The 27,889-nt window shown below is 32.6% G+C and overlaps 3 protein-coding genes across 21 annotated transcripts in view; 1 reads left to right on the top strand and 2 right to left on the bottom strand.

Annotated features, from left to right (window-relative positions):
• The window catches only part of LOC107024371 (50S ribosomal protein L18), a 4,287-nt gene extending 1,806 nt beyond the window's left edge, over positions 1-2,481 (bottom strand). Inside the window, exon 1 of one of the 2 annotated variants that reach the window (XM_015225338.2) lies at positions 2,341-2,481. The gene's annotated coding sequence lies outside the window, so the exon portion shown is untranslated. The remainder of the gene's footprint in view (positions 1-2,340) is intronic. The other variant, XM_015225339.2, reaches the window with a different exon arrangement.
• A 2,915-nt stretch (positions 2,482-5,396) lies between these two features.
• On the bottom strand, positions 5,397-13,576 carry LOC107026323 (pentatricopeptide repeat-containing protein At1g05600). Of its 17 annotated transcripts, none has more exons than XM_027918399.1 (6): positions 13,444-13,576; positions 6,975-10,908; positions 6,782-6,865; positions 6,598-6,705; positions 6,425-6,488; positions 5,407-6,068 (listed from the first exon to the last, which is right to left on the bottom strand). In XM_027918399.1, the coding sequence occupies exon 2, from the start codon at positions 10,881-10,883 to the stop codon at positions 9,372-9,374; it is 1,512 nt and encodes a 503-aa protein (XP_027774200.1). In that variant the 5' UTR covers positions 10,884-10,908; positions 13,444-13,576; the 3' UTR covers positions 5,407-6,068; positions 6,425-6,488; positions 6,598-6,705; positions 6,782-6,865; positions 6,975-9,371. The 17 variants fall into 17 exon arrangements, with proteins under 17 accessions (XP_027774203.1, XP_027774200.1, XP_027774202.1 ...); XM_027918401.1 differs by having other exon boundaries at positions 5,407-5,928; XM_015227245.2 differs by having other exon boundaries at positions 5,407-5,849.
• A 6,083-nt stretch (positions 13,577-19,659) lies between these two features.
• Positions 19,660-27,579, top strand: LOC107026519. 2 transcript variants are annotated; one of them, XM_015227513.2, is made up of 9 exons: positions 19,660-19,917; positions 19,996-20,087; positions 20,227-20,298; positions 20,733-20,839; positions 21,156-21,211; positions 22,390-22,549; positions 24,705-24,785; positions 25,473-25,787; positions 26,479-27,579. In XM_015227513.2, exons 1-9 carry the CDS (start codon positions 19,753-19,755, stop codon positions 27,339-27,341), a joined length of 1,911 nt encoding a protein of 636 aa, XP_015082999.1. In that variant the 5' UTR covers positions 19,660-19,752; the 3' UTR covers positions 27,342-27,579. The 2 variants fall into 2 exon arrangements, with proteins under 2 accessions (XP_015082999.1, XP_015083000.1); XM_015227514.2 differs by having other exon boundaries at positions 19,742-19,917; positions 25,488-25,787.
• The last annotated feature ends 310 nt before the right edge of the window (positions 27,580-27,889 follow it).

Below are 27,889 nucleotides of genomic sequence, written 5' to 3'. Positions count from 1 at the left end.
ATATATATATATATATATATATATATATATATATATAACCGTGAGATTTGAACCTGAACCTCACAAATAGACGTATCCTCGATAACCATTGACACCAAATGAGTCTTTGAGCTAGGGTGTACATGTAAGTCATAACTCATAACTATTTTAGTACTTTTCGAAAGATATAGTATTACTAGACATGGTCTACTGTGGGAAGCATGAGTGCACGTGAGCCTGTGCCCCCACATATAGATCCGCCTCGGATCACAACCGGTAAACAGGATCAGGCCAATGCTTGCATAATGGGGAAAGTTGTTACTCTTGACTCTTCTTTTTGTTCTACATATTCTATGAAATAACCCAAAATCAAGTTTGACAACCTAGCTCGTTAGGGATGGATTCCTTAGATTAAGACCGATAATGTCATATACTATGATTGGGAAAAAGAAATTACCAATAGAAACTCATTATCATTATTTTTATTTCTTGATTGTCAGAAAACTCATCATTTTTATGATGGAAGACGTTCATTTCAATATCTATAAACGGTTATATTTTTGTTTCTTGGTTGTAAGAAAACTCATCATATTAATGATCTTAAGGAATCTTTTGAAGTGGGTTAAAACCTCATTTTGTATCATAGAAAAAGGATAGTAAATCTAAAAGGATTGCCGCATAGATACTACAATTGATGAAAAAAAGAATTTGGCCTTTCACTGCCACTTCTTTTCATTTTCAGTTTGGGATGATGAGCCCAACCCTGTTGGACATAGCTCTCTTAACCAGTTTTGAACTTGATTAGATAGACCGAGAACTAGAAACATATTCTTCGAAGGAAAGAGGAGATCCTTGCATCATCTGAAACATGTGTCTCTATCTTTTGTCTGTTTGAAGCAATTTAAAAGCTATAACTGACTTGGATAGCATGATTAACTTCATTATCTCCTAACTAACTATTGCCATTTTGCTTACCTGCAACACTCTCTGGGTGTTAACTATTAACTAAGAACCTTACTTTCTCAACCCAAAAAAATAAAAAATAAAATTGGCGCCCTATTCCTCCTTTAAGTATCTTAGCTCTTTAACTAAGAAATGAGATTGCCAAGTTTGGACAATTAACTCTGGAATCTCATTTTTGCTCATAAAAGGTGGGTTTAAGTCTATGAAAACAAATTGCTGTTAATTTTACAGTTTTTTTCCCTTTGTTGTTAATTCTAAATTTATTTATTTAGATGTTAAGATTAATATGTTCCTAATGTCATTTTGAAATCAGTGGATTCCAAAAACAAAAATCAAGCAGGTTAAGCTGCAGTTACTATTGCTCTTCTACTTACTCCTCATAATTACATGACTCTTCAATATTCTAATATTGTTCCAGTTAACTACTCAATATAATCCACCTTTGCACTTTTGTCATCTGCAACAATATGCTTGTGCAACAGTAGTTACTCTCTCAGTGGACTCAGCACAAAATGATCTGTATTTCTTAGAAAGTACTGCAAGCAGTATCCTAAGAAACCTAGAAAATGACAAAATGAAGGGGAGATGGAAGAAAATGCTCTACTTTTCTCCACTTGATTCCTGAAGAATTTAAGATTTTGGACGCATAGATGAGAACCACTTTATACTTCAAAAGAAAAGCATATGTGATAAACCAATTCCTCTTGCGGCGGAAAAAATGGAGTCAAGAATTAGCTCGGAGTTTCACCATCTTGTGAAATCCCGAACTGGTTCTTCATTCTATTTTCCAGTGCTAGAGGATTTGGTTAATCAAGTATCCCTTTCTTTGAAGGCATACAACGGTTCCCATTATAGGAGTTAAGAAACCTCACTTCTTAAGGAATTATGATCCATGGTTAGAAAAGTTCAAAATCCTAACCAGATATGCTGCTATCTTCAAAATATTCAATTATTTTATTATAGAAGTTATTTGCTTAATGTAATTATTATGTCCACTGTATAAGAATGAAATCAAACCAAACAAGCCCAGAAATTTCCACCTCCTAAAAAATATCATCTCAATGCTTCAATTTCTATCTTCCAGATAGATACTAAATGTATGCTTCCTACTAATTCTTATAAATTCAGGATTTTCTCCGCCAAATGTCACTCCATAAGCTTCCAAACCAAAATATTAATGCTACCGAGGAGCCCAATATCAATTGAAGCAAAACACAAGTTCTAATTTTTGGGGGAAATTACAAGATTTCACACAAACAATCCATCGAACAGGTAGCAAGCACTACTCTATCACAGGAGAAATTCTATATATACGCAAGAGAAAATCATTTCAAGCCAACTATCGATCACGCACACGCAAAGGAACTGGCTTGAAGAGATAAGAGATAAAATATATACCTTTAATAATGAGAGAATGGAATCTCCGTCGCCGGTCACCGGTCGCCGCTAGTTGCTGGTGGTGGTGCTCAGCCTCGGTCTCTCTCACTCAGAAGTATCAACCCTCAGCCCCTCGTTCTCTTGGGAAATAAAGGGATGGGCTTGGGTTAATGGATTGGGCCTTATTACTAGCTTTTGGGCCTTTAATTCATAAGGGACCTAAAATGGATCAAATCGAATATCGATGTTCTTTTCTTAAAGGAGAAACTATCTAATTACGCGGGAAAAAACTAATTACACAAAGATTCATGTCGTATTTATTAATTATCCCTATAGTATCTCTCGAACTAAAAATTTTATAATTTTTTTTTGCTACCAAACACACTGAAATAGGGAGGTGAACGAGAACACGAGGAATGTGAGTGAGATTCGTCTATATATCTAATATACGTGTGAATCACACTAAATATGTATCTGGTGTGATTCACATGTATTTGGGATACGTTAGCGAGATAGGAGAGTGATAAGAGAGACCGGAGGGAGGCGAGCGAGATCTATCTATGTATCCTTAATACATGTGAATTCACATGAATGCAATGTGTCTAGAATAAATTACATCTAATTTTTAGCCTATATATCTCGAGATACATGTATCTCGTCATATCTCAATGCACCAAGAAATGACAAGTTGCGTAATAGCAAACTAGTGTGTAAAATAACTCATAAATTAGTGGGATTTCTATAAATTACCCAATATTTTTAAAGAGAAAACAACACAAAAATCTCACTAGTTTAGGACCTAATTATGTGCCTTCACTTTAGTTTTCTAAATTACCTTTCGTACCACATTCACTTCACTAGATACATGTGGGTCAGATTAGGTGTAATTTGTTTCAAACACACCATATCAATCTCCTTGCCTCAATACAAATGCACATGTATTTCTTAATATATCTGGTATCAAAGATATATGTATCTAGTATCTGTAATTTAGCCTGAAATCTAATGAAGTGGTGTATATGACTTAAAATCTGGTACAAAATTATTAATAAGTGAGACTATATTATTATGTGAAACTTCAAACTATAGAATAATTGTTGTATTTATGGTATGATGTTTGTCTAATTAGATTGCTTTTCTTTATCATATCATCATATATTACTAAAAGTATGAACAAAAAAAGTTGAAAGTTGAATTACGATTTTATCCCTTCTATAAATTAAATTGTTATACAATGTTTAAGTATTTAATTGTATAAATTTAATTAAAATATTAATGATTTCTAGACTTCCTAAGATTAATTCCTAATTAAATATCTAATTTATTAATATTCATCTATAATTTATATGTATATAATAATTATAATTTTTTCTTTTTTTATAAAAAGTTTCTACCTAAATTGATGCACTTTTCCTTTTCTCATAATTTTTTTCTTAACCCCTCTCATGAATTATATAATTTATGTGGATAAAGTATTATCCTTTATGATAAACAGCGAAATTTAATAATTTAAAGGGTGCAAATCTGCAAAATGGACACACACATTGATGATGTCCTCTTTGATTATTATTAAAGAATGACGTTAACTTCACAAATTTAAATTTGTTGATGCTTAATTATGTGATAAGAACTTTAGTTGTTTTTCTACATGATTTGCTTACTTTAATTTTCTTTTTCATATTCTTCATTTATTTATTATTATTTTCTAATTACTTATTCAACTTTTATACTCTTAGTATTCATAACTCTCATCTTTTCATATTCATAATCTCCAAATTTTAAACTAAAACTTTAAGATATCTTTTGATATTCCTTTTATTCTATCTATATAAATTTAACTTCTTTATTTCATAAAACCCCTACCAAGATTATTAGGTTATTATTTTTATTCTATAGTTAAAGTAGATGAAGAAGACTCTTGAATTTTGATAGGATATGAAAGGAGTCGATAAGAACTCAGAGAGTTATGTACTAATTTTGTACTTTTTTTTCATCTATATATACATCAGTCTTATAAGAATAATGTCTCCATTATATTTTTTCTTAAATTTGTTTCTTTTTGTCTTTTTTTTTCTCTATTAGACTTCTTAATTTAATTTTTTAGGAATGTTTTATTGTCGCGAGTCTTTATTCTTATTTTTTAATTGTTATATTTTATTATTCATTACAATTTACATATATACCATGAAATTTTAATCCTTCTACCATATCTATAAAAATTCACATGAAATACACGTACAAGCACGTGCTCAAAAAGTAAATTTAATTAGAAAAAATGAAACCAAACCAAAGAATGAACTTCTTCGTTGCCGTTCAATTCTTCATATTTATGTCCACCTCTAATCATAGACTTCAGCAAATTTGGGAATTTTATGTATTATCCCAATTGAAACATGCTCTCTTCATTTCATATGCATTGGTTTTAACATATCAAAAAGAAATGATACATCTTTAACGTCAGTTGGTAACTATGACTTTTAATTTTAGGTGTTCATAAGTAGACACTTAAATTTGTATAAATTTGAACAAATAAACAGATTTGTCCAACATGACACTCTACATGAAACTTTTTGTCCTACGTGTATTATGTTATGTAGGACATGTATACATACTTGTTCAATTTTATACTAGTTTAAGAGTCTACTAGTTTACGGTCAACGTCAGAGAGCATAATTATGCCAAAAGAAATTCACATGCATCTATTTGATTGATGTGCAAAAATAATAAAATTACATGCTTTTTCATTTTCATTTTTATAAATATCAAAGAGAAGATGACGTTTAGTGATAATAATGACTTGTTCTTTAGAAGTTTTTAAAATGTTGTCTCATCTCATCCTAATGTCAATGTGTGAGGGTTTGAAGATTTTTTCTTTTTGGTTTCCACCTAGTGTTCGATACCCACCTTGGATACCCTCCATTGTTACATTAAGTTACTTGTTTCTCTTTTTTCATAATCCATCAGCATGTTGACTTGAAAGAGTTTGAAGTAAAGTTTACCGATGGTATTAACCATCTGGAAGAAAATGCGCGACTTAGAACATCATGAAGCAGAGAAAACTGATTTAGCAGCATCAATTCCGACATGAAAATGAAATCATTGACAAGGATATCTTATTGTTTTGAAGTTAGAAGAAATGAGAATATAGAGAAGCATTTACAAGTCTCACAACACAATGGACAACATGTTCATGATCTAGTACAAATCTAATATTCTTGTCAATAAATATACATCCAACAAGAAAAGAAAGATAGATAGATCGATTTGATTTTTGGCCCTATTTGAAGATTCATCTCTCTGAATTAGAACTCTCTAATGAAATCATGTAGTCGATCTTGAGAAAATGCCCCCATCAAAGCTAAGTGTGAGCAGTTATGTTCACTACTTCTCTTCTTTTTATTTCGGTTTTCCATCCAGTGTCTAGTACCCACATTTGAACCCGACTAATCAGGATTTGCATTGTGTAGGGCTCCATTTGGGGGGAAGCGCTCCCTACCAACAATTTTTTCATCAGGACATGAACCTGACCACTGCACCATAATTTTCTTTGAAAGCTCGATTACTTTCTTAAAATGAAAAGGGATTGAGAGAGTTTTATGATTCATATCTCTGTAAAAAGGAAGTACATGTAATTTTAAATGTCCAAATATCTCTCATATTCAGACAGAGCAGAGTCTTGGACAAGCAGAACAACAAGGGAGAGAGAGGGGGGGAAAACCCAAAGTAGCTGCCCATAACAACGGTGAAACCTGGTGTACAAATGGTCCGGAGACAACACAACCAAAATTTCAAAAATACAAGAAAACAGGCTAGTGTTTAAGGCCTAAAAAGTTCTGATTTGACTCAGTGAGCTTAAATTTGGTGTCTCTGCTTCATAAGTTTCAACATCTAAATGGGTGAGTATCTTCTAACGAAGACTTCCTATTTATTTTTCTTCAGGTGAATTAGCTTTTTCTTTTTCTTATTTTGAACAACTTAGTTTTATGCCTTTTTTGAGAAACTTGGGAAACATACTTTCTGAAATCTGGTGTAGTGTATAACATAGATAAATACACGTCCGACAACCCTCAACAGTAAGTCAATACGACCACGGGAGTATACTGACCTGAGGCTCAATGGCATGTGTATTAAAAAATTACGCGATTGATATCAGATAGTTCACTGTAGTGCTGCAGAAACATACATAATTAACCAATATTGTGGTCATATCTTATGGGAAGTTAAGCTCAAAAATGCTGAAAACCAGTCAATCCTGCAAAGACCGAATCAAAGACCAACCTTTTCACAAAGTTGAGCAATTCGTGGTTGATCATAATGAGTGAACATTCCATTGGCTAATATAGCATCATCAACATTTGGGAAAGTCACGAGATTGATTTCCAAGACCTGTATACAAGAAAGTTACAGCCAAAGTAACATGTATAAGCAGAAAGATGTCGCTTAATGAGATAGAAACAGATACCTTAGTCTGCAGGAAACTGTTCTCTGGAAGGTTAGGTTTCAGAACATCCAACAAAAATGTTGTTGCCTCACGGATCATGTTCCTCTGATGTCAAAACAGAAAGAGAGAATCATTATCAACTGGTAAATTGCACCTCAAAAAATTATTCAAAGGCTTCTGTACCACATCAGCCGTTTAACATCATTAATGTCACCTAAAGTAGCTGCTTTGAAGCCCATTACGCTCGATCCCAATCTCTTCCTCTTCCTGTCTCAGGCCTCAAATTTAATCATTTTCCTTCTATTCAGCATATATTCCGCCCATACAACTACTTCACCCAAAAGCTATGCCTACTAATCTGCATCCTCTATTCACAATTAGTAGGAGATTTGGAATCTTTCGCAACAAGTGATACTCAGTCCTTCTGCAGTTCTGCCAAATCATGAGCTAAGCAACAAGATAGGCTAATAAATTTTGGTGTTGTAATCTCAAAAGCTTTTGGAATCTTTAGCGGAAGTTAGTACTAAAATCATACAATTCACAGAGATTTCCAAGGAGTATTTATCGATCTAAACAAACTACAAGTAGTGGCTTCCATAGTGTCTTAAAATCAATTTACATTTATGGGGATGTCTTAAAAACAAGTTACTGGGAAAGAGATTGTCCCCTAATACCCAATAATAACAGGTTCATTAACATGAAAGAAATTACTTACTCCTTCCGTTTCAATTTGTTTGTCTTACATTCGCTTTTAGTCCGTATAAAAAAGAATGTCTCTTTCCTTTTGTGATATTTGCTAAACACCTAATGTGTGTTAAGGAAGTGTTTAAGAGGGTCATTGTACCTGTCATTCAATTTGAAAATATGACCTTCTATATCGAAGGTTATCCTTTATACTTATTCATTTGAATAAAATTTACACATACTCTATATCCAGTTTTATTCTCAAGGTTTTGAAATACGTATGATCAACCTCCATCTAAACACAGGTCGTACATGAAAATATGAAAATCAAGGGCATACATTATAAAAGCTTTTGCAATAGCTCGAGCTTCCTTCCAAAAAGGTCAAGCCAATCCAAGAAACTTATTCAAGTTAGGCTACAAATGCCATGAAGTTTCCTCATGATTATCATTGTTCGTCAACCTTTCTAGTAGGAGAGAGTATCCACTGTACCAATGTATCAGTTACACAATACTCAGTGGCTCACCATAACTATATAGTTAGACAATTTCTATTACAACTTGAATTAATGACTTACTTTTAATTTGATGTAATCCTCAATATAGCACATAGATCTTTTCCGTCTTGATGTTATTTTCCTCTTTGGCTATTAGATCATAACTCCAGAAAAAGAAGCAGACACTTTACATATGGTGGACTAGAACACTCGCAACAAATCAAAGCAAAATGTATCATTTTTTACAAAAATCATCCCGGCAATACCACTCAAAATTAGCAAAAAATGAGCTCCTAAATCAACGAAAAATTGCTAGAATTGAGCATGATAGCTAGAAAAGTATGCACTTCCATCCAGCAATAGATAAAACAAAGAAGAAAAATCAAGGAATATCATCTTAAAACTGAACTTAATAGTAGTGAAATTGCTAAATATACAACCAAACAGAGCATAACAGAACACCTAAATCTTCAGAACTGAATCAAATGAAAACCGAACAAATCCGATACACCTGAACTTTTTTCCCATAAATCAACAAAAATTACCTAGAAGTGAACTTAATAGTGGGAGAATCATAAACTTCCATCCAAACAATGGGACAAAACAGAGCATAAAAATCAATGAAGATTACCTTAAAATTGAACTTAACGGTAGGAGAATTGTAACCGCCTAAACGTTCAACCAAACAGAGCTCAATGTCACAATTGATAAAAACTTCAAAAACTGAATGAAAATGATAATCAAACCAACCTGATTGAAACAATCGGAGTGTTTGAGTAACAGACCATCAAATAGACCGGGAGGCAATGTACTGTCCATCCACATACTAGTTGAGTTATGTCTTCGGATTGCTTTAGAAACTAAAAAATAGGGGGAGAGAGATCCAAACCCTAGAATTTTTAATTCCCTCACTGATATTCAACACCAAGAGGTGTTTCGATGAGAGTATGATCCGAGGGACAGAGAGAGTACCATGGAAGGACATCAGAGGCTTCAGATCGGAGGGCTATGAAGATCTAGCTTTCAGATGAGATTTTGCCTCTGGCTTCAGATCAGAGGCTATGCTTAATTGCCGGGATATTATTAGAGGTTGATTTTCACTTGACACAGACTTTTATTGGGCATTTTTAAGTGTCACTAAAAAGGTGATTTTTACCAACTAATGCTTAATTGCCGAGACAAGTTGGCTGTAACATACTAATCAGCGACAACTATGGTAATGCCCTTAAATGCCACTAAAAGGCATTTAGTGATATTAAGGTTAAAATATCAGCATGTAGTTATATTACAAACTGAATCAAGACAGATAATTAGAATTCAGAGTTAGCCAGAAGGAAAATAGAAAAGAAAGGCTTCGAAGTGTTAAGCAAATTTATTACCAGAAAAGAAAATGGGCGAAATCCAGCAATACAGTTGTAGTTATAGACTATGCTAAGGTGTCTGTAGCTGCTCCAGTGTCTTGAAAGAAGCCTCATTCAATCCATTTTCACAACAGATTGCACCTAATAATGACTGCCACACCTTGATATCTGGAGTCAAGGCTAGAGAGATCATGTCCTCCAAACACATAATTGCACTGTGCAAATCACCTACTTGGCAGAGACCTCGGATAAGAGAATTCAAAGTTCCAACTTTAGGCCAAAAGGAATTAATTGACATTTGCTCCATCACCTTGCTTGCTTCAACGTATTTACCATCTTCACATAACCCATCTACCAAAGTTCCATAAGTTTCATAGTTTGGCACGCAACCTACTTGCCTAGACATCCTTTCCAAATACTTAATAGCACAAGTAGATTTTCTTTCATGGCATAAGCCTTTTATAACTACATTATACAATCTAATATTTGGAACACAGTTTTTTTGCACCATCTCACAATCAATGACCATAATTGCCTCGTCAACCTGGCCATCCCTGATAAGAGCAGCTACCTTTGCTTCATAAATCGCCACTGACGGTTTGAAGCCTCTCTCATGCATTTCCTTGAGCACTTTGTCACCTTCATCAATCTTGCCTTCGGCGTAAAAGTCAACAGCCATCGCTCTGTAGCTAACTGAACTGGGAACTATGCCTTTTATCAAAGCTTCATTAATCAAAACTTTCATATTTTCTGTATCTGATCCATTCCGGCATTGAGTAAGATCAATCTGCTTGTAGCAACTTTTCGGAGCTTTTAGTCCTTTTCGCAATACCTTACCAAGAATTTGTAAGGCCTCCTCCCCTTCTTCATTATCACACAACGCTTCCAATAAAGCTCGATAGACAACCACATCTTCACCACTTCCCTTCTGAGATATCCTCCAAAACATTGAGTACAATAGATGAGTAGCCTCATTGAGCCGTTTTTCTTCACATAAACCCCTCATCAAGATCCTGTAACTCTCTTTGTTTGGATAGCAGTTCTGGTAACTCATCTCTTGAAAAATATGCAATGCAAGATCAGAGCGTTTCATTTTACAAAGAGCATTCATCAACAAATTCAAGAAATGTGCCCGAGACTTCACTTCCCATCCACAAGAGTTCTCAAGGAACAACTGATAAACAGATTCTAGCTTAGATTCTTCTACCAATATCTCCAAAAGAGTACTCAAAGATCTTGTCCATTCTATACAATTGAACTCCGGAAGAGACTTAAAAAGAAAAATGGCTTCGTTTGTTAATCCAGCTTGCGCATAGCTTCTAATGGCATTCACAAATATTGAGTCATGACACTCACACGAGTCCTCTTTCATCTGATTAATTGTTCGCTTCATCTCAGTAATTCTCCCTGATCTGCCCAAAATATTAATCATAGTGCTATAAACAGGACCATTATGACGGTAAGTTGGATACTTGCATTTTGCTTCGTCAAAACATTGAAGCGCTTTTAGTGGGTTCTTCTGGCTCAGTATTATTTGTGAGAGCTGCTTCGGTGTTAGAATCCTTGGCCATCTTATGCCCATAAACACCAGCAAACTTGATGCAACTCTGAAACAATATACAAGAATATTATTACAATTATATATATAAAGGATGACGACTTCAATGTTTCGAGAATTCCATCAAGAACTGACATTATGGTGTAATAGTAAATTTACTTCATTCATAATTCCTCATCAATCATTCTAACTTCAAATGACTGGAAAATCGTCATGCAGGTAATTAATTATTCAAGTAAAATGGCAATATGAATCACAGTTGCTACAAGTTACTGTTCGAGTGAACTGACCCCACGTTTATTCCTATGAATTAATCCGATTAACACTAGGTTATTCAGACTTCACCAAAAAGCTCATTTCCCTATCAGGATTTTTATCGAATAGGTGGTGTGCATAAGTTCAGTTCGTCTACTTTACATCTAATCAACGGTATTACCCTCCCATAAATGGTGTTCACAGCTCAACGATCACCAAAATAAGCAAATCAAAATAAGCAAAATAAGCAAGAAGGATATCAAACTCAACCTAAATGATGAGCGCATAAAACTATTCAATACACAAAGGATTTAGGAGGAGGACTGTGGCTAAAAGAAGGAAGAAAGGAGGCTTACTTGATTTCGCAAAGCAGTGGTGGGAGACCAAAGGGATGATCGGCCGAATTTAATGTAAAAGTATAATTATAATCAAATATAATTGAAAAAAAATAATATATATATATATATATATATATATAATAAAAAAATCCTTAAACAGCTCATATGCTTCAAGTAAGACGTTAACTTTGTCAATTAGAGTACATATACCTTTGTTAAAAGGGCTAATATATACACGTCATGGGGTTGTTTGGTACAGTGTATTAAAAAATATAATGCATGTATTAATTTTGTTTATTACTAGTACCTTGTTTGGTACTCTTTTCTAACTTACTCTGATGTACATTAAAGGTGTGTATTGCTAATACCATGGATTTCTAGGTATTAGCAATGAAATGTTTTTAATGAATACATTAACTCAACTAAAGACTCAATTGCCCCTCAATACCTTTTTTTATATCTTTTCCACCACAATAATGAAGGACAATTTTGTAAAATAATTTGTTTAATGCAATTTATTCTATTTTTAATGCATGATTAACTTCATTATCTCCTAACTAACTATTGCGATTTTGCTTACCAGCAATACTCTCTGGGTGTTAACTAATAACTAATGAACCTTACTCTATTAACTAATGAACCTTACTTTTCTCAACCAACAAATAAAAATAAAAATTGGCACCCTATTCCTCCTTTAAGTATCTTAGCTCTTTAACTAAGAAATGAGAATGCCAACTTTGGACAATTAACTCCGGGATCTCATTTTTGCTCATAAAAGGTGGTTTAAGGCTATGAAAACCAATTGCTGTTAGTTTTACAGTTTTTTCCCTTTGTTGTTAATTATACATTTATTTATTTAGATGTTAAGATTAATTTGTTCTTCCAGATGTCAGTTTTAAATCAGTGGATTCCAAAAACAAAAATCAAGCAAGCTAAGCTGCAGTTACTATTGCTTTTCTACTTTCTCCTCAAAATGACATGACTCTTTAATACTCTAATATTGTTCCAGTTAACTACTCAATATACTCGACCTTTGCACTTTTGTCATCTGCAACAATATGCTTGTGCAACAGTAGTTACTCTCTCAGCGAACTCAGCACAAAATGATATTGTATTGTCTTAGAAAGTACTGCAAGCTGTATCCTAAGAAACTTAGAAAACGGCAAAATGAAGGGGAGATGGAAGAAAATGCTCGACTTTTCTCCACTTGATTCCTGAAGAATTTAAGATTTTTGAAAGCATAGATGAGAACCACTATATACTTCAAAAGAAAAACATATTTGATAAACCAATTCCTCTTGCAGAGGAAAAATGGAGTCAAGAACTAGCTCGGAGTTTCACCATCTTGTGAAATCCCGAGCTGGTTCTTAAGTCTATTTTCCAGTGCTAGAGGATTTGGTTTATCAAGTATCCCCTTTCTTTCAAGGCATACAACGGTTCCCATTATAGGTGTTAAGAAACCTCACTTCTTAAGGAATTCAGATCCATGGTAATAAAAGTTCAAAATTCTAACCAGATATGCTGCTATCTTAAAATAGTCAATTATTTTACTATAGAAGTTATTTTCTTAATGTAATTATTATGTCCACTGTATAAGAATGAAAACAAACCAAACAAAGCCCAGAAATTTCCACATCCTAAAAAGTATGATCTCAATGCTTTAATTTCTGTCTTCCAGACAGATACTAAATTTATTCTTCCTACTTATTCTTAAAAAATACTGGCTTTTATTCGGAAAATGTCACTCCATAAGCTTCCAAACCAAAATATATTATTCTCGAGGAGCCCAATATCAATTGAAGCAAAAAACAAGTTTTAATTTTGGGAGAAACTACAAGATTTCACACAAACAATCCATCGAACAGGTAGCAAGCACTACTCTATCACAGAAGAAAATTCAATATATACGCAAGAAAAAATCATTCAAGCCAACTATCGATCACGCACACGCAAAGGAACTGGCTTGAAGAGATAAGAGAGAACATATATACCTTTAATAATGAGAGAATGAAATCTCCGTTGCCGGTCGCCGGTCACCTGTCGCCGCTGGTTGCTGGTGGTGGTGCTCAGCCTCAGTCTCTCTCACTCAGAAGTGTCGACCCATAGCCCCTCACTCTCTTGGGAAATAAACGGATGTATTTGGGTCAATGAATTGGGCCTTACCACTAGCTTTTGGGCCTCTGATTCAAAAGGGACCTAAAATCGAATATCGAGTTTCTTTTTTTTAAAAAGCGAAACTACCGTATTACACGAACAAAAAAGAAATTAATTACACAAACATTTTTACCATATTTATCAATTATTCCTACAGTATTTCACATGATATTTTTTTTTCTACCAAACACACTGAAATAGGGAGGTGAACGAGAACACATGGGATGTGAGTGAAATTCGTTGATGTATCTATTATACGTGCGAATCACACTAGATACACACTAAATATGTATATGGTGTGATTCACATGTATTTTGGATACGCCAGCGAGATAAGAGAATGACAAGCGAGACGGGAGGGAGGCGAGCGGGATCTGTCTATGTATCCTTAATACATGTGAATCCACTTGAATACAATGTATATGTATCCTGAGATGCATGTATAATGCGACTCAACGCACCAAAACATGACAAGCTAGGTAATATTGCAAACTAGTATGTATATAAGTAATTAACTCCTAAATTAGTAAAATTTCTATAATCTACCAAATATTTTAAAGAGAAAACAACACAAATCTCACTAGCTTAGGACCTAATTATGCGCCTTCACTTTAGATTTCTAAATTACCTTTCGTACAACATTCACTTCACTAGATACATGCGGGTCAAATTAAGTGTAATTTGTTTCAGAAACATTGTATCCATCTTTTTGCCTCTCTACAGATGCATCTGAATTTCATAATTATCTGGTATAAAAGATATATGTATTTAGTTTCTTCGAAAAAAAGTTCATTTCAAGCCAACTATCGATCACACAAAGAAATTAGAATTAGGAGATAAGAGAGAAAAACATGCACCTTACTAAAGAGAGAATGAAAATTTCCGTTGCCGGTTGGTAGTTGGTGGTGGTCGCCGGTTGGTAGTTGGTGGTGGTCGCCGGTCAGTCTTTGTGCCCCCGGATTCCCCCCCTCAGACCCTCACTCACTTGGAAGATCATGGGCTTGGGTTAATGGGTTGGGCCTTACTGTCAGTTTTTGGGCCTCTAACTATGTAGTGTTAAAAGAAGGAAAAATTACATAAATTAGTACATTTTAATAAATAATTACTTATTATAGTAATATTTTTTATTTATTACTATTTATAATAATACTATGTTAAATCTGCTATATGAATTAAAAGTGAATTATGTATACAGTATATATGAATTTTAATTATTTTTTGAAATATATTATGTTTGTTTGGAAAAAAATTGACACATTATATTATAAGTGTATTAAAATGTGTAATAAATGTATATTCATCATTAAAACTTGTATTATATGTGAATAATAAATTCTTCTTTGTAATATGTATTAAACTTGTATTATAAATGAATTAAAAGTGATCAAGTGGAAAAAAAATGTTACTGCCATAAATGGTAAAAAAAATTATTATAGTATATTTATGTAAATTTTTCTTAAAAGAAGTGTAAATATGGGAAATCAATATGTATATAGTTGATTAATAAATTCGACCATATATATATAAGGTCAAATATATAAATAGATCTCCAAACTTGTTAGGGTTTTCCCCTCAGGTACCTCAATTATGCTATTTTCCTATTGAATCATTGAATCACCCATAATTTGTTCATTTTAAACACTGTTGGTTGATGTTTGGAACCAGATTTTGTGAGGGGTATTGATAGATGAGACATACATATGTTGTTCCAGAACTCATTAGTTCAATTGATAATGAAACTGTTCGAGAATAATTGTGTTTTATTTTAAGTCATTTGAACACATTAGAAAACAAATGCGACTAACATACAGTCTGTCTTCATTCCTTCAATCAAAACCATTACAATACGAACATAATTGAAGACATTTACAATAGAAAAGTTGATCAAAATCAGCCAACAGTGTTTAAAATGAATAAATTATGGGTAGTTCAACTATTCAATAGGAAATTGACATTGTTGAGGTACATGAAGGAAAACATCCAACAAGTTTAGAGATTTGTTTATGAGTCCGGCCTATATATTGTAAAATGAGGTCACTTAGTTTAAGAGTTAGTTGAATCAAATAACCGGTTTGAAGTTTGTTATGCAAGAATAAAAAGATCAAACAACAATAATAGTTGATCATTGTCTTTTCTACTTAACATGAGAACTGAGCTTCTGCAAGTTTAGCAACAACCCAGCCTCGTATTCCCTGCAACTATGTATGATTCCACACATGCATTGTGGTTTCTAAACCACAATTAGCAAGAAAATCATTCATCGGTTTCTAAATCCACAAGATAAGTTTAGGTATACGAGGAAATTACTTTAACCGTGATAGAGGCTTAATAGATATTTAGATAAGTAGAATGGGGCATAATTTATTTTTCTAGTTAAATGTGGACTTCATACCACATACATCAAAACTGCTTAAACTTGAGCCACAAAATCCAAACCAGCAATGGGATTAGGGATGTTTGTGGTTCGGTTATTGATTAAAATCTAAATCAAATTAATCTAGTCGATTTTTAAATTTTTAAAACCAAACGAAACGAAACAAAAAAAAACCATTGGTTTGGTTGTTATTCGTTTGGTTCAGTTTTTCTGATTTATTTGGTATGAACGTAATAATTTTTTTGAGGACGTACGTGTTTCGATAGACACAAACATCAACTACGTGAACAATCTACAAAAAAAAAAACTAATGTCGGTTCAGTGAAGACATTAAGTAATATTAGAGTTATCACTACACGAACAAAGTGTTTCATTTAATAGAAAGTGTTATTATTTTATGTGACGTACAATAGGTAAAGACTAAAATAGATTTTGACGGATTTGGATTTGAGATTGTTATACTTGGGTTAAAGTGTTGGACTTGAGAAAATGATAAGTTAAAGACTTGAGTAAATTAAAATTTAACAAAAAAATTTAATTTATTTATAAATAATTACAAAGTTTACATATCGAATCTATCGGTTCGGATTGATTATTTTTGAAGTTATTTTTTAGTAAAACCAAAACCAAACCAAGTAGTAGCAGTTTTCAACATTTAAAAATCAAGTCTAACCAAACTAAATCAAATATCGGTTTTTTTAATCGGTTTGATTTGAATTGCGATTTGATTTGATTGTTAACAATAACCATAAACAACCCTAAATGGAATTAAAGTAACTCCTTATCTTAATGGATAGTTGAGAATTACGAGGTAACTTGCCTTCTCCATCTTTATGCGTAGTTGGTTCCCACTTCTCCACACATATAATAGAACTAGTGAAACTATTTGCGCTTCGCGCGATTATATAAAATATTTATAAGATAATAATATGAAATATGTAATATTTAGATTAGTATCGAGTATATTAGATAATATTAATATTTCTCCTCGTCTGCGATATCATAGACTTTTTTTAAACATATAAAATATATTTATTTATTTTGTGTATATATATATATATATATATATTAGAACAAAATATTCATCGTGGTTAAGTAAGTAGAATAAGAGATAATATGTTAAAATAACAATATATTGTATTAGGTTGAAAATATTTTATATGTATTAATTTTCTATATCTTTTGTAAGAGTACTAATGTTCTATCTTTTGTAGCAGTATTAATGTTTTGTTCAAACTTTGATTTCGTCAAATAAAATTAATTATTTTTTAATTTTATTATTACATTTACTTATTATAATTTTTTAATTAAATATTTATAAGACTTACGAAAAATAAAACATATAAAAGTTATGAATAATATTGAATATCAAATGTTACAAGTAAGATGAAGAGATATGAGTTATAAATAATTCAAATGTATAATTTTATTAGATAGTAAATGTATTACTAATTATGTATTGATTTTATTTGTAAAATAAATAAATAAAATAAGGGATGAAAATACAAAAAATGAAGAGAGAAAATATAACAATTGGTGACTACATAAAAATTATAAATACATTTCGAAGCAAAAAGAACGGTGACAGATTGTCACATACACAAAAAATGACTTCATCAAAATAATATTTTATTTTTCAATTACTTTTTTATAATTATAATAAAAATGAAACTAATCATCATAAATTTTGTTGTTATTGTTAAAATGAAATAATTATATTAATTTTTTCATAACAAAAAGAAAGTAGAATATTAAAGGATCAAATGATTAGCATTGATAATATATGCATTTAGCTAAATTATTTATATAAATCAAAATTTAAAAAACTCTAGCAAAAGTAACTAAGTTGCTAATACAATTCAAAGTGAAAAAATAATTTCTAATTATGTTTCATTTTTTTCCTTCTACCATCTTTCTTTACAAAGAGATCCGCTATCATGTTTTGATCCATATGTCAAACTCTTCATTATATGCAACCAAATGAATTAAAAAAATCATATATCAATTAAAAAATAATTATGTCAAAAGAAAGAACGAAATATAAACTATATTTAATATATTTGTATATTATATTTTCAATAGTACTAACAATACTAAATAATAATTATTTCTTGAAATCTAACAAATATTATAATCAAACTATATTAAATCTGGAAAACTAATTATTAGAAAGAGAAATTGCATACGGACAACACATTGTTAAAAATTACAGAGATTTTTTTAATCATACTTACTTGATAAATTATAATACAAACATAAAAAAGAATAATTAAGAAAGCATGTCTAAGTACATAAAAAAAAAACTTTAGAATGAAACTTTTTTTTTGTTACAAGTTAGTTAATTCACAAAAAAGTATGATGAAGAAGAGAAATTATAACTTTGTATGTGAATCTTCATGAAAACAAATATGAATTTAAATAGACAAAATAAAGGAAATGAAAAAATAAGGACTTGAGAATGATATATTTATTAACTTCATGTACTTTTTTTTGTTACATATTCATTTCATTCACAAACCAAATACTAATTTATATAGACAAAAATAGAGAAAATAAAAAATAAAAATTTGCAATGAAATATTTCTTAGTTTCATGTACTTCTTTTTTGTTACAAACCAAACTTATATGATGAAAAGAGAAGGATAATTGTAAATGTGAATCTTGGTTGAAATTATTATGAATTTATAGGCAAAATAAACGAATACCATAAGACATCATAAACTTACAAATTTAATTTGGAGGTCATGGACATAAAAAATTATGAGAGTTATGAATATTATTAAAAGTAAAAATTAAAAGGGGCAAGTCATGATTAGTAACTCCTAGTAAATAAATTAAAAAAAATACTTAACTTGTAAAAAAAAAATTATTATGATTTCATGATTAGAAGTGAGAGAAACAAATAGAAAAAAAATATATAGAGTTTTTTAATAAATGTTTTACATTAATAAAATATTTATTTGTATAAATAAAATAATATGTTTTATAATAAAATAATTAATTTAAATTTTTAAAAAGTCAAAAATATATAAAGTATATTTCTCCTTTTATTATAAGTGAAATAAATAAATAAAAAAGATGAAGAGTTTCTGTTATAAATAATCCTCCATTAATAAAATATTTTTTTTGTAATAAATTTTAGTAATCATTTTTATGATATAATAATTAATATATTTTTTTAAAAAAGTAAAAAAAAAAAGAAAAAAAAAATGCAAATGAAGGCCATAAAGAGGTGTCACATCACCATGTTTATGATCCTCACTTATATATATATATATATATATATATATATATTGATGATTGATTGATTGATTTACTTATATTAATTATTAACCAAAATATACTTACGTAGGCTATAGAAATAAAACATAGAAAAGAGAAATAAATGTTTGATTAGACGAGTTCTCGTAGGCTTAGGAGTTCCATTAACGTACAATGGTTGAATACATTGTCTCGTTTTCATCTTTATATGTTTATAATTTGGATGATAGGCCTAAAAGAAAAGTAGGGTACAAATAAGAGCTATAACGAAAAGATAGAGAAAACATGAAATATGATTATTAAATGATAAATAAAATCAAATTAAATTTTTATTAAAAATAATAACACAATCACACCAAATCAATTAATACATAAAATAAATATTTTCGTGGTTACCTAAGCATAAATTTATTGTAAACTATGGTTTTATATGTTGAATATTGATAAACTTTAAGGACTAAAACTCACATATATCTCTTAAGCCCTTGTTCTAACTTCCCAACCTCTCTACAATGGAGTCTCTGCTAGGGTTTATCGAACCATCAGCTGACGAAACTGTGGAAGGCAACTCTCTAGCTCTCAAATTGGTGCCATGGATAAGCTGGGATGAATGGAACTCTATTCGAGATTCCCTTTTCTCTTCTTCTCCTCAATCTGTTGCTTTTGCTCTTCAAAGGGTAACATCCAATACAAAGACTTTTTTTTTCTTCCTTCCGATAAAACTGAATGGATACTTATTATTTTTTGGATATTAGATATCGACCTGGAGGAGCAGAGGATGCATTCCTGTCGCAGTGGATGTTACAGCTTCAATTATAGAAATTCAACAGAAAGATCCCTTTTTTAGGTGATCCTTCATCGATCTTTTTTGTTTGTAGATAATCAAAGGGTATTCAATTGTTTATTAATTTGCAATGTCGATTTATCCTTTCTGTTTTTCACTTGGGTTTGTTAATGTGAACCTTTTTCTTGCTATTCTTTTGCAGGAAGGACCTAGGTGGAAATGCTCTGCAGTCAGAAGAAATGCTTTCAATGCTATATTGTATGGCAATTATGAGGTACTTTTTATTTACTACTTCCTTTTGCTTGTTTCGAAATCTCCCTCCATTTGTATGGCTTATGAGAATGACTTTTTTTCCACTTAAGTTGTATTACTTGTGTTAATATAATACAACTCACCATCAATAAGTTGTGATGTTATTTACACTATAATATCTTCTAATTTTTCATTCCATATAGTAGAAAAAAAGACTCAATTAGTGTTGTTATCTGTAGCTTCATTGTTGATGCAGATCTTCTATAGTTTGAGCATGTGATGCTTCTCCCGGTGTCCTTGATAGTGTTATTTAATTTAATATGAAAATACAATTGGATGAACACTGAGACTGTTACTAAGATTTAAATGGTGGAACTTTAGGATAGTAGCTGTGTGTGGATGAGTTTGTATTTATAGCAACCAAAATCAGTATAATAATGGTAACTACTTTTCCAGGCTTGTAAATGGTGTTGTTGAGAAGACCCGAAAGAAGGCAGAAATTTCGATAGCTGAGGCTGCAAATGCTATTGGCATTCCGCGTATGCTGATTGATGTTCGCCATGGTTAGTGTTGATGTGTATTTGCAACTTTGATATGAAAGTTGTTGATTGTTAAAAGTAAGTCATCTATACATAGTATTGACCAGAGTAAATTTCTGTTCCTGCCTTTGTGAGTGAGTAACCAAGTAAGATAGCTATCAAGATGGCACTTTATGTTCTGAATCTGTTGTAGGCTTTAAAAAACCGAGAAGCTTATGCCGTGAGTTGCTTAATCTTTGCATCAGTTAACAATGTTTGTCTTGCTACGACTTATGATTTTGTAACTGAATTCTGATGTGAAGAAGCTGATTTATTAACATTGGTTAATATTTCCTTGTAGAGGGCTCTCATCGTGATCTTCCTTCACTGCAGTTGGTCCGTCTTGCCTCTAACAAGGTCGATATCTTCCTTAGTCTCTATAATTTTTTGCTTAATATGTACATCTCTTAAATTTCACTTACAGTTGAAGACTTGAAGTTGTGACTCCTCCTGAAGTTCCCTTCCTTTTTAAGATTGATGGTTGTATTCATAATGGATTTTCTGTTATCAATACTAAGATGTATTCTGGTTTATAATGGTAAATCTAATTGGAGGAGGCACAAGTTTATATTTGCTTAGAAAGAAAGCCTAGAAATGTCCCTGCCAGGTGATAACATGCATGTGGCAGATCTTCTGCTTCAGCAATAGATTTTTCTCATTCTCTACTTATCAAAAGATGATTGTTTCTGGGAACTATATAAGATGTGTCTACGAGGTATCCATCCAGAAAAAAAAAGAGATGAAGCTGTGAGGCTTGTGCCATTCTTGATGCTCCCCTTTCAGCCTGAGCTATACTGAATAAACATACTTCAAAACCCTGGTAGAATTGTGTTGCAATGGAGATCCTCTTGAATAGTGCTCATTAATTTCCATTTAATGTTGTGGCTTTTGTAGGATCTACGGATTATGCTACAATCTTTTTGGATTACTGAAAGGCCTCTAGCTACCAATCGTCAATCATGATTCTTACAACCTTTATACATTAACATTGAATGAATTTAGCTAGATAAAAATCTGTTTAACAAAAATAAGTACTAAATCAAAGGAAGGAAACGAAGACTAGTGATAGTACGCAATCAAATTAGGATCAGACTGACGAAAAGGACTAATTCATAATTTTTCTGTTTTTTTTGAGTAATTTTAAATCCCACTTCAATTTTCCCCATATTTTTCTATGGGTACATATTTGTCCATATGGTTGAACATATAGTCCGAATCACTTTTCACAGGTGAATTTGATGAGCATTGTGTGTCCCCCAGGTCCGTGAATAGGCCTAATGTTTTCTCACGTGCTGCTAATTAGAAAAGACCTTGTGTATTGCTCACAGGTGAATTTGATGAGCATTGTGTGTCCCCCAGGTCCGTGAATAGGCCTAATGTTTTCTGATTCACGTGCTGCTAATTAGAAAAGACCTTGTGTATTGCTCAAAAGATGTTATTTAATGTATAATTTTCTTGTCATGCTCATATATATGCAAGAGAGAAAAAATAGGAAGTTTCAGCTGGATTATGTCTTAAAATGATAATAATTTCAGGCGCTTGACTGGTTGAAATCATATTATTGGGAACCTCAAAAGAATGTGATTCGAAGGGATTCAACTGCCAACCTGAGGAACGAAATTAAACATAAACTGCTAGAGATGGCTTTCTGTTTGAAAGTGAAGCAGACTAACAGTTCACATACTTCGGGAAAACGTGAGTGAATTTTCCTTATTCTTATTGCATTGTGGTGGTTTTGCCAACTGATGTTACTCATTAATCAGTTTTCTTGCATCTGATTGCTACAATGCTTGATTTCTATTACATTGTAGTATCTTCTTAGCACCTGTTGGTATGACCAATAAATTAATAAATTATGTTCGGTGCAAAAAATTCCATGTAAAGATGCAGATGCAGCTAAATCAAAGAATTAAGTTGTCATAAATCGTGTTAACTTTAAATTTATGGGATTTGAACTTTGGTCCTTTTCACTTCAAAAGACTATTGGTAGACAATATAAGACATTATGCTTGCTAAGAAGTTGAGATTGTTGACTCTCTCAAATACATAGCTGAATTTTATGAACTTTTCTTAGCTATGCAGGGGTGTATACTGTGAACACCTAATTTTTGCACTATTTTAATTTCTCCTCAAGTTGACAATTTTTAGCTTAATTTTGTTTATTTCTATCCCTAGATCTTTTGGTTTTGCTCATGACCTTTGGCATGCCTGTTTATGGTGGTGCTTATCCTGACCGACCTCATAGACCCATGTACTAGTCTCACAGTGTGATTGTGAGGTGCTCAACAAATGTGGGTACACGTGTGTGAAACTGCTCACAGCTTGGTAGTTATGACAATCTTGAGCAGTGTAGGCGGCCAAACCATTTTCTCTTGAAGAGATTGGAAAATCTGATCTCATCCCTTCAGTTATTGCTCGTAGGTGGTGACTATCTCTCTTATGTGTTGATCACAAGTCAAACTAACTCCTGTTGTTCTCATAACCTCCCCCTCTCACACATACATTAATTCTTCTATGCACAAAAAAAAATAAAAATCTTTTTGGTATTTTGTGAACGAGGGATGCAGTTAAAATGCACCAAAATTGGGAAATCAATTAAAATAAACCAAAATTTAGGTAAAAATTTTCAACTTCCGGAGAAATTAAATTAGGGCAACATATACTGCAAAGTTCTGTTGTACAGTGTTGTATTCTTATACCAAATTAGGTCGTAGATTGATTACCTGAAGTCGGTTTCTTTTTCCAAGTACGCACCTTCTACTTTTCTCACTTTATTGACCTACCTTTGTGTTGAGCTCTGTCACGTTGATCCAAATACACGATATTTCCGTGGCAACATGGAGACTAAATGGTAAGTAATCGTATGCTCCATGATAAATTTGTTGTTTACATTCTGTGCTCTCTTACTAAATCTCATCAAATGTGAATTATTTCATAACCCAAGGAGAAGAATAGTACTCTTTACCATTATCATAACCTCTCGATTGGAAATGGAACTTAGATCTCGGTGTGACTGTATTATGTACAAAAGAAGTCGGGGAAGCTCTTGGACACTCTTTCCCACGATTGGAGTCGTTTGAATTAAATTTCTCATGGATTATTGAACCACATGATGATTCGAACGATCAATGAAATGGGGTGAGAACCATGAAGATACAAGCCATTTCAACCATGAGCAAGAAATCACCTAGTGTTTTGTTTCGCTGGGATTTGAACATAAGACCTCATGACCTTCATCCCACTTCATTGACCACTATCGCACAAAGTTACCCTGGTAAAGACCATGTTATTATAGTAACTACTAATATTTAATTCTTATTTTAGGTTGTCTAGGAACATTTAGTGACAAAATGCATGTCTATTTTATCGTGTCGTCAAAGTTGACAGGAATGTCAACCTCCAGAAGTAAATTAGTTTGAAGTTCAAAAATATTTCAAAAAAAAAAACATGTCTATTGCATCAAGTCGTCAAAGTTGACAGTAAGTAATGTCAGCCACCAGAAGTAAATTTATGTGAAGTTCAAAATAGGTTTGAAGGCTAATTTAATGGGTGGGTTATCAAGAGAAAGCTGCATTTCATAATATCCATCCTTTCAAGAAGGTGATGGTGTTATCAGTACATGACAACCAGACGATATAATTGCAGAACAAGTATAAAGAAAGGGAGTGAGAAGTATTTTCTGTACGAAAGTGATTGACATTATGACATTCCATATCACCTCTTACTGGGATTGCTTTTTTATTTTTATCCAATTCTTAAAAAATAACTAATGCAAATTTTCTGGCTTTCTTCTCGGTCATACATTTACTATTTTCTGGGTTTTTTCAACAATTTTTGTTCGCTTGTACAGGAATGAGACTTGGGCAACTTTGTGCTAGAAACAAGTTTCTCCCTTTCATTTCTGGGAATCCACCATATTCTAAATCTTCTGGTAATTCTATTCAGCCTCAGATCTGTAACCTCATGATTCATTGGCAGTGTTCCTGCATCTACTTTATGAGCTTCTTTTGACCATCTTCTGCATATGAAAGTATTGGCACTTGACACTGATTTGCTATATCCACCTTAATGACCTGCAACAAGTTATTGAATAATGAGCATTAAAACATTATGACTATTAAAGCATCAGTAGCATATCAAATATATGCACCGGTAATATTAGCATGTTAGTTCATTTATAAAAAGGAAAACATCAGCATCTTAGTTCAATGAAAGAGTGAGATGAACTAGTGTATCCTTTGGGATTTACAAGTGTTCACACGGCAGATTCAGGGCTGTTCGGTCATCAGCTGCAATCATTTGGGATTTTTTAAGGTTTCATAAACTGTTGATTCAGCATCTTTTCTATTTGTTTATTTTCTTATAATTCTGTCTAGAGTCTAGTGTCAAAAAAAAATATATTCTGTCTAGAGTCTAAATCTGACATTGACATTGACATGGTAATTAGTTAATTAGGGTATAGAGTTACTTTCTGTGAAGTCGTGTATGATTTCTTAATTCATGAAGGTGTTTCATACTGGATTTTTGCTTTTTGAAGGGTATATATTGTCTGTGACACTGTTCCAAAGTGCTTTATTATCAGCATATCTGGAATGCTGAATGTCCTGAGTTTTTCCAGAACAATTTGTCTCAGGTTCTAAGAAACAGATTACTAGAGCTATGAAGGCCATTCTTCGATTATATACTTCCTCATCTTCAGAAGTGGCATCTGTGCTTTTGGAACTTATGCTGCAGTCAGTAGATTCCTTAAATTTTCCAGGGGACTCAGAGAATGCCCCCACAATCCATGAAACTATTGACATGCACAGTGCATACGATGACTGGAAACCAATCCTGAAGAAATTGTCAAATAGAGAACCCGATTTGCTTCTGACTCTTCTCAGGGCAGCTCTAGACAAGATTGAGACTATGGGAGCCTCAAAGCATCAGCTTGGTAAGTGATGTATTCTGGCATTCCTTTACTTGGATGATTTCTTGTGCTTGGTATTGTCGGAGTATCATGAATGCCTCTGTTGAAGATAACATTTATACTATATGAGACTGGAAACACACAGATAGCTGTTATTCCTGTTCTTATGAGCAACTGGTTAATTTGGGACATTGCTAAAATGGCTACTGGGAGCTAAATAAGAATTTATGCCATGGATTCTGAAAATTTCAACTGCTCGTTAGTGTTTTATTAAGAGAGTGCTGAATCGTATCCTTGTTTGCGGGGGTTTCTTTCTTTCACAGATGTTGGAATGCAGCTTGCGGATTATCATTTATCACATACTATTTTGCTAGCTATTGTGTAATGATATTATTGTCATATTACAGTATTTGTTATGTCCAGTTTATCTAAAAGGGGAGGCACAAAAACATGAAAAAAAAATTGTCTAGCTTAACTTACAGGGAGGATTTGCTCAGTCTACAGTAGTGTAAACTGCTCTTCAAATCCTGCTGTTTTCGTTTTACATATGTTTCATTCTTTAACTTTTTTTCCAAATCCACATCTGTATATGTGTGCCATCTTTTTATGATGTTTCTCTCAGTTATATGATTTTCATTTGCTTCATGTAGTCGAATAGGTTTTAGCTTAATTTCCTGTTCATCATTGACTCATTTCTTTTACGGATTATTGTCAGGTGCAAATGAATCTCTTTTGATTGGACAATTATCTTACCTGTGTGAACAAATAGTTGCAAACCTGAAGACACTAAAGCCTCTTAACAATAATGATCTTGCTGCTGACGGGGAAGACTCTTCAAGAAAACTTAGTCTTCCAGAGGCAACGCTACAAGAACTATTACATAAATGTTTATTCTTGTCCTCTAACAACAACAATCAGCTGATGAAATCCGGTCTTGTCATTGCTCAGATGATTGGAAGGAACTCTTTCATCGATAAGTTAAATAAGCTCTGTTCACTGAGTGTATTTGATTTAGAGATTATTCACTCAGATCCTTCTACCAATAATTCAGAAAGCTTCCTACTATCCAGGGAAGAAGATTCTCTTCGCAAAGCTGCTCAGAAGCTTGAACTAATTATGCGTCGAGTTGTAAAGGGCAATAAGATGAACACAACAGATACCGGGAGCCAATGGGTAGTTGCAAAAACATGGAAAGCATGCCCCATTGGTATGCTGCCCCATGCATTTGGTTCTACTGGTCGTCTTCCAATTCTTGATTTTGTTGATGATTCAGCAGAAGTTGCAAAATCATCAGACAATGAAATCCCAGAAACCAATAAATGTGGATGCAAGCGGGAGGCTGCTTCTGCGTATGAATGCTTGAATGATCCTAATACAAAGAAAATGAGGAAGACAGAGGAGCCTGGTGATAATCAGTACACAGAGGATATGGAGATTGGAAATGGCCATAACGGCGTGCCTTTGGAAGGTTCAAAAGGCCACCTGATGATTGATGGTGTGTGGAAGAAGGTTTCAATAGAAGAGCTGCGTGATATTGCAGCAGCTGTGAAGATTTTTGATTTAACCAAAGCCTTGTGAGATGCCTTGCATGGGTTGAGGTGGATTCTTACAGAGCAAAATGAAAAGGGTTCTGTTTCTGTTGTAAATCTGCCACCAGTTTTGTAGCTTGTAATTTTCAAATATTTAAATTTATCTATTTTACCTTCCTAACGATGCTGTTAGATTTTGTATTTAATTATACATTTTTAGTTGTGCTACAATTTAAACATTGTTCTATTCTAAATATTAGTAGCATTACGTGGATTGCATACACCAATAAAAAGGTAACGTGTATAATATTATCATTCAGTTTTTTATTTTTTTTACTATTTCTCGCGCTTTTAGGAGAGTGAGTATACTCACTTTGTCATTTCAGCTCTTAGAGTGACATTTATCACTTCAAAATTGTTAAGGGGATATTTAAACACCCGTATAGTTAAAGTACCAAAGTAAGTTTTAATGCCAAGTTCAGGGGAGATTTGATGTATTTTATCTTTACTTTTTATAGTTATAGTTTGGTTTGAAATATATTCACTTCAGAAGAGGAGCATCCGATTTTTAACTCTTTTTTTTATCTGATGGCAATA

The sequence above is a fragment of the Solanum pennellii genome, chromosome 7, assembly GCF_001406875.1.
Source record: "Solanum pennellii chromosome 7, SPENNV200".
Lineage (NCBI taxonomy): Eukaryota > Viridiplantae > Streptophyta > Magnoliopsida > Solanales > Solanaceae > Solanum > Solanum pennellii.
The sequence above is the reverse complement of the archived record's forward strand: the minus strand, read 5'-3'. Positions and strand labels throughout refer to the sequence as shown.

What these genes read in the sequence shown, in the direction of transcription:
- LOC107026323 (XM_027918402.1), bottom strand. Translation starts at nt 10,883, where the DNA reads ATGGGCATAAGATGGCCAAGGATTCTAACACCGAAGCAGCTCTCACAA.
- LOC107026519 (XM_015227513.2), top strand. Translation starts at nt 19,753, where the DNA reads ATGGAGTCTCTGCTAGGGTTTATCGAACCATCAGCTGACGAAACTGTG. An exon ending in CAGAAAGATCCCTTTTTTAG is followed by an intron (nt 20,088 to 20,226) that starts GTGATCCTTCAT and finishes ATTCTTTTGCAG; the next exon opens with GAAGGACCTAGGTGGAAATG. An exon ending in ACCATATTCTAAATCTTCTG is followed by an intron (nt 24,786 to 25,472) that starts GTAATTCTATTC and finishes GAGTTTTTCCAG; the next exon opens with AACAATTTGTCTCAGGTTCT.